Here is a 12,311-nt window from a genome sequence, read left to right as displayed (position 1 = left end):
AATTTCCAAATAACAATGGTACTTGCTTGTATTCTATCAATGGCGATTTTTAAATGCATTTTAATGGAATTTTAAATGTATGCGAGTCTGAAAAATGATATTATGGTTTAGCAAATGGGTAAAACTAACCATATCACCAATACTTCTCACTACATATATCCTCCCCCCCCCCAGACAAATCGTGTTCCGTGGGTATTTGAAATCAGAAGAGGAGAAATTCCCTCTCATCTCCCTACAAACGCTACCTTGGATATATCACTATTTTACTCGACATCCACGAGCACCAACGCAGAGAAAAGGATGTCAAAATCACAATCCCCATAGCTCATTCACATACGTCAGCAACCCTACGTTACAGCGCCGCTAAAATGTCAGGTGGGCCATTATGATCCATTACGATTCAGACCAGTCCATGACGCATGTAGCTATTGCTCTGGTAGCAGCACTTAATACCTCAACTTTCTCCGGTGTGACACGCCACAAGGGCAGGCAGGCTACTCGCTCCAGGAAAAAGAACTTGCCAGCCCGTTGCTCTTCGAACGTGATGAATGGCGGTCACTTTCACTGAATGATATCGCTTTCAATCTTTGTACGCCTCGATCACCACTGACCTTAGACTATCCACGCATACGCATTACTTATTATACCAGTAGTCTACAAAGGTCAACGCATGTGGAATATTCCGTAACTAGCTGCTGAAATTTCCAACCGATATCTTTGTCCTTGTGTAAATCACCCGAACAGGATTTCAGCAACGACAAACAATAATATACAATGAATCTATATGTTCTGTAGGTTTTTTTCTTAAGATATACGATAAATATAAGTCCATCTTGCTATCCGGAGGTGGTATATCATCTTTGAAATTGTATCATCCAGTGAGGAGATGTGCTGCTAACAAAAGAGTGTGAGGTAACAGTGAGCACGAGGCGTTTCTGGATACATTTTATTCTAAGCAACCTAACCTACCCATATAGTGTTTGGCGTAATTTCAGGGTGCACAATATAAATTTATGAAATGTATGAGAAAAGTAAAAAAAAAGTATTACAGGGTGACCACTCTAAGACCATGATAAAATTCAAGTATAATTCCCACCTTTGAAGGTGAACTTTCCAAAAAATTCAAGGATACAAGCAAAAGTTTTCTCTATTTCAACCTTATGTATTACTGTATCTCACCACGCACACACACAAATATATTACAACAATATTACAATAATAACAATATAACGGGTGCGTGATTCCAATGTATAAAAAAATCTAATTCAATTCAATTAAACGGTGTATATATTTACAATATTTAATTTAAGGTGCGAAGTTTGCATTTCCCATTTCAGATACTTACATACACATACATCTACAAACACACGTCACAAATGTTACTAATCTACGAAAAAATGTTAATTGCATAAGAATTTCAACCTCAAATTTACCTAAGCAACTTCTTCAAGGTATCTTATATTGCAATAATCTTCTGTCTGTCAGATGGATTGTTCTGCAAAGGTCAATAACAAAGTAAACGGATTGAGAGAATCTGTTTTATTTTCCATCCCGCTTTCGTTTTCTTCCTCAATAAAAATAAGAGTTAAAATGTGAAAAACTTGCCTCAGGGCATTTATACGTATAAATTCAATGGAATTTGGATTAATAACGTTGTAATTTTTCACGTCTACGGAGAAAAATTCACGTAGAATTCACACATAATTCCCGGAGCCAATAATTCAAGCATAATTCCCGGAATTCAAGGAATTCCCAGTGAGTAGCCACCCTGTATGATGAAATCAAAATTAAAATAATTTGGTGTCTCATCGTGGCCACAAAATATTTTATGAGGGGAAATGGAATCTCTACTTCTAGAAAAAAATGTTCATATTATTTCATAATTACCGAACTTAAAGATTTGACCTTAATTTATTTCTTTTTAACAGAAATTGGAGAGAGATAGAATGAAACAAGGATGAATGCTTGGTGATCAGAGAAGCAATCTTGATACCAACACTTCACTTCAATTTAATTTTACTTCTCTGACTAAGTTCTATCGTCATACAATGGAAATATGGTAAATAATAAGTTGTTACGTATTAGAATTTGATTTATTGATTGAGTTGGTGTTTTAAGTCCACTTTATGCACAGTAAGGTTAATCGGGACTGGACCTACAGTTTAAAGTGGGATCCGAACCACTACGTACCTCCAGCGGGTATCGAACCCGGGACCCCTTGATTACAAGGTGACGATGCTATCAACGTATTAAAATGTACGCACACATAGGAAATTATTGTTTACTAATAAAAACTAACAGTTGCTGAAAAAGCACGAGTCTACATTACTGAGATTCAATGCTTTGTCTACCTTAGAAACAAAGTGTGATATAAATACATCTATAATACACGCCTCACAAAAAGTTTGGAATATTGTTATATTAGACAAAAGTTTGGTGATCGATCTGGTGATCGTCCAACAGACAGATACCATGGTTGTTGCATTCCAAGACCGTGCCTATCATCTATTGTCTAACATAACAACATTCCAAACTTCTTGTGAGAAGTGTAGTTTTCAAAACTTATATTTTTATTTTGGTTATTTTAGGTCGCTTTTCTGCCTCTTAAACTAATTGCGACGATACTAATATTCCTTTCTTACATTTTCCCTCAATATAAAATGTGATTTATAAATTCGTTTGATTTGGATATCCAAATACGAGAAAAAAAATTGTTTGTTCAGAATATCTATACGACTTGTCGGTGTTTTGTGCCAACACTTCGTGTATACACTTCTTTGTTAACTTAAAATCTTGAGAAATGCAAATTATTCCTCTTCTAATTGATTTGATTTCTTTATTTAGCGTCGCTTTTCTGTCACTTTCAGCTAGTCACGACGATGATATGATGAAACTGGAGAAGGGACAGTCACATAGAACATCCATGCCCAGGCTAAGATTCGAACCCGAAACCCTGGCGTCGTAGCGCGCTGTGCTGACAACTCCAAGGAGATTGCCTTCTTCTTCTCCTAACTATAACTACTTATTTCGTTGTTGTTTTTGTGTGTGTGTCTGTGTGTGGAATGGTATGGTAAGGTGAAAATAACAGAAGAGGTATGTATATTTTATTATTAAGCAAATTTGTGAATAGGAACATTTCATGGGATGAAATAAAAAAAATAAAACTGACAATTTCGAATTGAAGTTCAATTTGCATGTCAAGGTATTTCTTGCCAAATCACCAGTAAAAGGTTCAGCTACTATGAAGGTATGTTACTTCCTACCCTAAAGGATATAGGGGCCATTTCGACGATAAGGGTGGGGTGCTAACACGTTCTGAAGATGGCGCATATGAAGTACCAAGACGTGTGGAGCTTGCGAGATGCATGCGATGCGACGCGTCGCGGTAGCACGGGCAGGAATTCATGGGGGGAAAGTGCGGGAGATGATGTTCTCGGGTCAGCAAGAGTATCCGGTGTTGAGGGGGGGCTACCCTTTCGAAAGTTACATATAAAACGGGGCGACGAATAAATTAACTCCACAGTTCACCTTTGACAGTTGCCGACTGCATCTATTATACAGTTAACCATGAGGATCCTGGTGAGTTTATGTACCAAGATGCTTCTCGTCTTACTCCGTTTGTGAATTGATTTAGTTAATGTCGCTGTAATTGTGTCGGGGAGGTGATTGTTTTGCCAGGAGCGACAGGAAAACAATGGAAACACTCAGGATTTGTACCAGCGACTTTTATTCTGTCACCAAAGTGATAGTCCTCCTACTCTTACATGAAGAACGAAAAGTCTGTTGTGTATCACATAAGGTTTCTCCACCATCCTAATGAAGGATAATCAGAACTAGTTCATGACCTCTCACAGAAATCGAACCCTGTAGCTCCTTAGCTTAAACATTTGTAAATACAGAAGCTGGAAAATTAAAATAATTCAGTTCTCTCTCTCTCTCTTCAGGTTCTGCTAAAGCCCGTTTCATTTGTTCAGTCCCGATTAGCAAATCTATGAACTATGAAGTCGACAGGTATGCATGCTTCATGTGGTAACCTCTCCCCTCCACAGGAACCCGTATGTTACACGTTAAAACCTTCTTGGAATGCCCTAAACGGAGCATAGCAGCAAACCCTATATATAAAACGTTCGTCATTACATACAAGGGAGTTTCAAATGAAAACCTTAATTTGTTTCTTATCTAGTAGATTTCTGTATGTAGGGTTGCATAAGTTAGCTGCATTTTAGCACAGCTATTGCTAATCTACATATATTTTCAAGTTTGAGTTAGTGCCTGTATACCTCTAGAAGAATAAGTCTTTGGGGTCCACGTGCAGTCACTTATGAGCCACTGCGAAGGCCTTTCCACCCATCTGCCTGCGAACTGAGGCCATTGTCGAGCTTTCTCCTCCATTAGTAAACTTTCTGTGGTAAGCATGCACAGATATATTGAATTTTCATTTGCCGAGAAATGTCTGCACGTTTTAGGCTAACAGAGAGCAAGAAACCACTCCTCTTCATTGGTGCAAGTTTGTATAGGAGGTGTCATCTTTAAAATAACAAAAATGGCGTTTTGAAGCTCACTTGATCAGTGTTGCAGCCTTGAGGTCGTTTCGTAAATAACAGTTGATACCTCATGTAAATTTGAGCTATATACAGTCTGCCCTTCATTTTGATTGGACTTTTAAGGTTTTCATTGACTCTTGTAATACACATATAAATTACACAAACTAAGAATGTTAAGTGCTTTTTCCATTGTAACTAATGTATTATCGCGCAGGGTCTCCTCGATGGGGTAGCGGTAACGATGTCGCCTTGTAATTAAGGGGTCCTAGGTTCGATTCCCGGTGGAGAGACATAGTGATTCGGATCTCGATTAGCCTATCTGCACACAAAGTGGACTTTGAACAAACTTTAAGAGTGATGGCTGCACTGTTGACGTAGCGATAACAGTTGGAGGTGTTAGCAGTAAAACAGACGGATTTTTACCTGTCCATGAGCACGTCACGAATAAGAATGTCAACTGTAGATAACGGGAACCTTGAGAACAGAATCTTCGGATATGGGAGGGTTACTGTGCAAGTACTTGAATCATATGCTCCATCTACATTAGTTCACTGCACTTTTCGACTCTCTTTGCACTCGTGTGTGTTGTTGGTTACAAACTTCGTCTAATTTGTTGATTGGTGTGAAGTAGTGTGTTTGGTGTTTTCACAGTTTGCACTACGTTCTGCAGCGGTGGTGGGCTGTAATGATCCCATTCAAAATCAATAGGGTTGTTACAATCCAGAAGTGTCTGACTGTACAGTGTGGTTTACGGTCACGCGGTGAGTGTTAGTCAATCAAAAGCACATCTAAGCCCCGCGACAGATTAAGTTTGCAGCAGGTTTAATGTATTAATCCACACGAGAACGGTGGTAAGCATCTTCCGTACCAGTCTTGCCTCATGTTCATATCGTAGACAGTGATAAAATCGACAGTATTGTTGCGGAACTATTTTAAGCGCCCACGTTTCGGTCTATACATGCGGAAAGTTGCTGCAAACTTAACCTGCCGCGGGGCTTAGTTTGCTACACTAGATGTAGTGCAGGTGCATCCTAGTTTCAGGTTCGCGCAAGGAAATCATGTCCAACCATGTTGGCGCTGTAGAATAGCTGTGTTCAAGTTCTGAAGATTCAACAAATGCCTTGCTGGTTTCAGCGTTCATTTAATTGGTTAACACGTACCACGTGACCACATTGTACACCGCTCTAGAACGTAGTGCAAACGGTGCAGACACCAAATACACTACGTGACACCAAATCAACGAACTGGACGACTCGGTGTTGCCCTTTGTAACCAGTGCAGAGAGAGTCAAGAAGTGAAGCGAACTAGACGGGGCGACATAAACGTTCAAAGCATTTGTTGAATCTTCTGAACTTCTTGCGTTCAGCGTCTGCTTGGTTGAGCACAATTTCCTTGCACCAGCATAACACTGGGATGCACCTCCACTATACTTAATGTTAAGAGGTGCAGCGAGATATACAGGGTGTACCAAAAGTCGCATTAGCCCCTCTTAGAATTGTAGACAAACCTGCAAAATGTTATTTTAACTGCGTGTGTATGATGAGAGGATGGTATACCATTAAATCAGACCAATGGCCATCATTTACTCTGTGTGCACACCGCCATTTTCATGGCACAGTATTATTCGCCTCCAGGTGCGATGCGATGTGAAATCCTCCGTAACTTGCTGACGTGAAGGAAGCAAACGCACTGCGAACAGCTTCTTGAAGTTCCTCTGTTGTCTGATAACGATTATGGGCGACTTTCTGTTTGATGTGTTGCCATAGCGCATTATCACAAGATGTCAGATTTGGACTTCGGAGTGGCCATTTTAAAGGTGCTGGTAAATTTGGCGATCCTCGTCCAATTCGTTTGTCTCTAAACACATCATTGAGGAATTCTCTTAAAATGGCCACCCCGAAATCCAGATCTGACATCTTATGTTACGGAGGATTTCACATCGCAACTGGAGGCAAATAATACTGTGCCATGAAAATGGCGGTGTGTACACAGACCCTCTGGAGAAAATAGTGGTGATTGGTCTGATTTAATGGTATACCATCCTCTCATCATAAGCATGCTGTTAAAATAACATTTTGCAGGTTTGTCTACAATTCCAAGGGGGGTAATGGGACTTTTGGTACACCCTGTATATATATTCTTGGTATTCTCTGTGAGTGTCCCTTCATCAATTTCATGCATCACTCATCATCTTCGCCATTGGGCAAAAGTGACAGTAAAGCGAAGTAAAATAAACCAAATCCATGAATCTTGGTTAAAGTATTGTACACACACAATATTAATTTTTATCTCTCTTTCCTTCCTGCAGAAACTCCTCGCCTGCTTTGCTCTGCTTGTCTCAGTTCTTGCTGACCACCACATTCAGGACAGCAGGAAGGTCGAAAGCACCAGCAACAGCAACATCAATCCCGGGACGGTCAAGGACAAGCGAGGAATCTTCGGATTGGGTTACGGCGTGACGCCTTTCGTCGCACCCGCACCATTCGCCTATGCCGCCAAGGTGGCAGCACCTATCCTCCCGACACCCTACGGTTTCGCCAAAGTTGCATCACCCTTTCTAACCCACCCAGCCTACCCTCATCTAGCGGCTTACCCTCACCTGGCACCTTATCCTCACCTTGCAGCTTACCCTCATCCGGCAGCGTACCCTCACCCTTTCAATTTCGTGGCGCCTTTCGCTAGGGCGGTTGCTGCGCAACCCCCGGTAGCCTACCCTCCACCTCACTTTGCCTACGCCCCGCACCCTCTCGCCTACTCCGCACACCCTGTAGCCAAAGTTGCTCCGCCGTTTCCAGTGCCTGCAGCTGTGCCTGCAGCACCAGTGGCAAAAGTGGCCTACAGTTTCGGGCGTTAGAACATTCTGAAGGGTAACTGGTAAGTACGAAGTTCAATATACAGCGTGTTCCACTTAGAAGGATCGAGAAATAATTGATAATTTAAAGTGTAAATAATGGTTTATTAACACACCTATTTACATACCTTGATGCAGCTTCTGCCTATTCGCACATTCACACTCAAATAAATCTCTAATGCAAATCATTATTATTATACAGGGTGGTCCAAAAGTGTGGAAACACCTGAATAAAAATTGAATGGCATAATATTTCCAAAAACTAACATTGCAGGCTTGTAATAGGCGTGGGGGAAAATGTTATAGGACATATGATGATGACGGCCGCCATCTTGAAATCCGCCATCTTAAATGCAACTTTAAAAGTTCAAATGGAAACCATGTCGTGCAATACTTCATTTCAATAGGAAATTTTCTCACGAGTTCAACAGTGTACATAATTTTGCTCTAGCACCAACAGGGACGAAGTTATTAACGTTTTTATACTTGCTTTATCGTTGCAGGTGACGTAACACAGCATGGGTCTCACGCAGGCAGAACGCATTGAGATCGTCTTGATCTCAGGCGAACGAAGAACGAGGGTGATTGCACACGATTTTAACCACCGTCACCCAGATAGGGTCCCCATCCATTATGGTACCGTCAGTATAGTGCTTGCAAAATTTCGTGAAACCGGGACTGTGGCTGATAAACCAAAATCACGATGGCGCCCCTCCTCATTACGGATATTGTGTTCGTAATTAACACGTTCCACAGTTAACGCCAGTCTTGATACCCATTCGTGCAAAACCCTGCGTAAAGTATCTGTAGTAATGCTGGCACATGCGTCAATGATGCGTTGCTTAAGGTGAACAATATCTCGAATTTTCTTGGAGTAAACGATGGCCTTGACATGTCCCTACAGGTAGAAATCCAGCGGAGTGAGGTCTGGGGAACGTGGTGGCCACTCCACAGCACTTCGTCGTCCAATCCAAGTGTTGGGAAACTGCACATCCAGGTATTGACGAACACAATTTCCGTAATGAGGAGGGGCGCCATCGTGATTTTGGTTTATCAGCCACAGTCCCGGTTTCACGAAATTTTGCAAGCACTTTACTGACGGTACCATAATGGATGGGGACCCTATCTGGGTGACGGTGGTTAAAATCGTGTGCAATCACCCTCGTTCGCCTGAGATCAACACGATCTCAATGCGTTCTGCCTGCGTGAGACCCATGCTGTGTTACGTCACCTGCAACGATAAAGCAAGTATAAAAACGTTAATAACTTCGTCCCTGTTGGTGCTAGAGCAAAATTATGTACACTGTTGAACTCGTGAGAAAATTTCCTATTGAAATGAAGTATTGCACGACATGGTTTCCATTTGAACGTTTAAAGTTGCATTCAAGATGGCGGATTTCAAGATGGCGAACGTCATCTTCATATGCCCTATAACATTTCCCCCACCCCTATTACAAACCTGCAATGTTAGTTTTTGGAAATATTATGCCATTCAATTTTTATAAAAGTGTTTCCACACTTTTGGACCACCCTGTACTTATTTATTGAACTCTAACTCCTTCGAAACATCAAGTGTTCCCAAGCCGCTTCACGAAGAGAGATGGTGGAGAAGCGTGCGATCAGTGATATCAACCCGCTTCAACCAAGCCGCGCTTGGAGCTTGAACGCAATGTTAGTTTCGCTCCCTATGACGCTGTTGCAGCAGTCGCGTAGAGGACGCTGATTGGGTCTTTTGGCATAAGCGCCGTGTGAGGGAGGTTGCATCATTTACGAAAGCTGTGAACGCAGCGATCGGTGTGCGAGCAAATGTAGTGTTGCAAACCCATTCCATTACAGATCGTGTGACAGAATCGAGCCAACCCATACATCATTGCAAATTGAGGGATTTTTTTTTTTTTAGAATAGGGAAATTTAGATGGTATATTGTCCATCCGATTGTGTCCCGTGCATGATAGGGGAAGAAAAGGGGGAAGGTGAGGAGGGTAACTGAAAGCGAGACGGGTGTTTTAAACATGCCTGATATTGCCTTTGCTTAGTTCATCTTGGCCAAAATAAACTGTCTCTGTGACACAGTAGCCGAATTATCAACCCACGCGGAGGAAGCGTAAATCAATCAGCCAGCTGTCTTGCATTGTGTGTTTCTGTTACTGAGTTGCAAAATTGTTTAGCGCTGTCAAAAACTCGTACCTGTTTCAGTGCAAACTGTTTGATTTCATGATGAATAGGAAAACTGTACATATCAAAAGCAGAGACTTAATATTTAACGTTGTTGAATTTTTGGAGGGAAGTTAGGTACAAAGCCTGTAGCAACTGCATCAATATATTGATACGGCGGAAGGGAAGGAAAAATTCTGAAGTACGAAGCAGGGCAGTGTGAACTGAGTGAGTACTATAATTTTCATTAAGATTTATTATTCTCTTGATTTCGCTTGATTTGCTTGGTTCGATCAGTCTGCCATTAGAAATAAATAACAGCTAGATAGATTACAATTGATTTCCTCCATGTGGTAGTTGGATCGGCTTCTTTGGTGTACGCCAATATTATTATTTCTCCTTGTTCATTAATATCAGCGGAGGAGGAAGTTTTTATGAAATATTTTGCAAATCGACAATAGTATTGATATTGTAGATCGGTATTTCTATGTATTGAGTGATTTTGTCAGATTTATCGAATTCTGAATTAGATATTGAACAATAACATCGCTCTTCTCGTGATTGGCTGGATCATTTCCGAAATATTAGAAATTTGTAAAAAATCCGTTTTAAAAAAATCATGAAATATGACTCTATCATAGCCTCATTTTCAGTGAAAGTTGATAAAATCTTTTGTTGCCAATATATTAAGCTTCATTATGTGCTCAAAAACGGGTGCGAGTATTTCACAGGGGGTTATAACACTTCTGAACGCGAGACTAAAGTCTCCATAGAGCCAGACCACGAGCCGCCACTGCCTTGATGTAGAAAATCTCCGAATTTAGGAAAGTAGTCAATGCAACTCGATTGGTGCGCCTTGAGTTGCCCTGCAAACATCTAAATGGTCCACATTCTTACCGTCGCGTCTCAGTTGCTCTACTGAATAGTGCCAGGCTTGTTCCCGCATTACACATTGGGGCACCTGCGTAAGCACGTATATTCATTATTGGTGTATAAACTCTCAGAGTTTCTTTATCTTGTAAAATGAAAATCATAACAATATCTTCCTCTGTTTTCAAATGCTGAGCACTTATTTCTCGATCCTTCTAAGGGGACCATGCTGTATAGTAATATACAATATGTATTTATGTGGTTCTTTTCATTTATTTAATGTTTCAACAAAAATACACATGTGTCTTTCAAGTGCGAAGAATGATCTAAAAATCTAATACTCTGAGAAACTGCAAGACAATCAAAATTAAACAACGATAGAGGAAAGAAATTCAGTAAAAAAAATGGAAGCTCAAAGAGCAGTTGGAATGTGACTGATTTTTTAATGACATAACGGTTCAAGGTCGTCGATTTTCGCTGCCGCCATCCAAATATCGTTAAAAAAAAATACCAGGACAGTTTTTAAAAGTATTAATGCCATTTCAAAGTTGACGTATCATCAGTAGCGGCGATTGGATGCCAAAACGTATGGGAGGGCAAGAAAAGTTTACTTTTTCTTAGTAGGCGAGATTGTCCAAATAACCTAAGTGCTGACACACTAATAATGTTAATTTCAATCAATCATAAGAATTTACTTACTGTTGCTGTGGGCGAGATACCAGTGTGAAATGGGTGGAAAACTTCATTAACTTGTCTTGATGCATGGAATATTATACAAATTGTGTAGCTTATATATAGCTGCCGCTTCCCGCAAGTAACAAAAATTAGCAACCAGAAAAGGAGAATTCCATTATCCCCTTGAAATAAGACCCTGCTTAAATGTGATGGTAATCTAATGCAAAAAAATTAACAGAATGATTCTTAGCAAAAGGTATAGGCTACAGGAAATATTGAAAGAATGAAGTTAGCTATGATTATTAAGATCTGTGATTGACCATTCTTCCTGTTTTAATGTTTCAGACAGATTGTTCGTCGAGACTCCGCACCACATTTCTAGTCGTCCAGTATGATGTACAGCAAGTGGCTAACCGGCCGCCTAGCCTTTGGCCATTTTTTCTATCCACCACAAGATGTATTTTTTTATAGTTGTATGTGTTAAAGAGTATAAAGATGACTAAATGTTCTGGCTTGGAATTGACCTAACAGTTTACATTCTGTGCTTTGTAGTCATGATGATGTGATGTAATGATGTACATGTTGTACAGTTGAAACAAATTATTATTTTTATAAATTAAGTGTTTTGCAAAAACATGTTTAATTTAACAATTGACGACGAAGTGTAAAGATTACGATTAGGATGGAAGCTTCCAAATTACATTTCTTTGTACCTTTTAATATAGAGAAAGGAAACATTTGTAACATATTTAGATAGATTTGATCAGTTTTGCTTGGCCAATGGTATCTCAAGAGAACATTTAGCCATCTTTACACTCTTAACAGTATTGTACCAGTTTTGTACGAAGATGATAAAAATAAAATATTTATAAATAACAAAAAGCTTTTGTTTCGTTCCTAATCCATAATACCTTTCCCCAAAACATGATTCATTTAATGTTGCAATGTTGATGTGTGATCAGATGGTTGTTGTTGTTACTCAAAACAATATCCGTAGTTTATATCATGTTAATGCAAATTTCATTGAATATATATGAATTTGTATTATTGATTGCTGCTAACTTCTATTTCTATAGCCGCTTTCTTTCTTGTCGATATTATTCTTCCCACGTTGGCTCTGTAAATATGTACACGAGCTTCTTTTCATGTCATCTGTCTACAATTTTGTCCAACATTACAGTTACACCATATAAAAATCACTACGCGTTCAGACAGTC

General features: G+C 39.9%; 1 protein-coding gene across 1 annotated transcript; it reads left to right on the top strand.

The window, feature by feature from the left end:
- The first annotated feature begins 3,534 nt into the window (after positions 1-3,534).
- Positions 3,535-11,872, top strand: LOC145980989 (uncharacterized). Its single transcript, XM_083114082.1, has 3 exons — positions 3,535-3,579; positions 6,853-7,418; positions 11,440-11,872. Exons 1-2 carry the CDS (start codon positions 3,568-3,570, stop codon positions 7,396-7,398), a joined length of 558 nt encoding a protein of 185 aa, XP_082970208.1. The 5' UTR covers positions 3,535-3,567; the 3' UTR covers positions 7,399-7,418; positions 11,440-11,872.
- Positions 11,873-12,311: the final 439 nt, after the last annotated feature.

This window comes from Lepisma saccharinum, chromosome 28 (genome assembly GCF_977018435.1).
Source record: "Lepisma saccharinum chromosome 28, izLepSacc3.1, whole genome shotgun sequence".
Classification (NCBI taxonomy): domain Eukaryota; kingdom Metazoa; phylum Arthropoda; class Insecta; order Zygentoma; family Lepismatidae; genus Lepisma; species Lepisma saccharinum.
The sequence above is the reverse complement of the archived record's forward strand: the minus strand, read 5'-3'. Positions and strand labels throughout refer to the sequence as shown.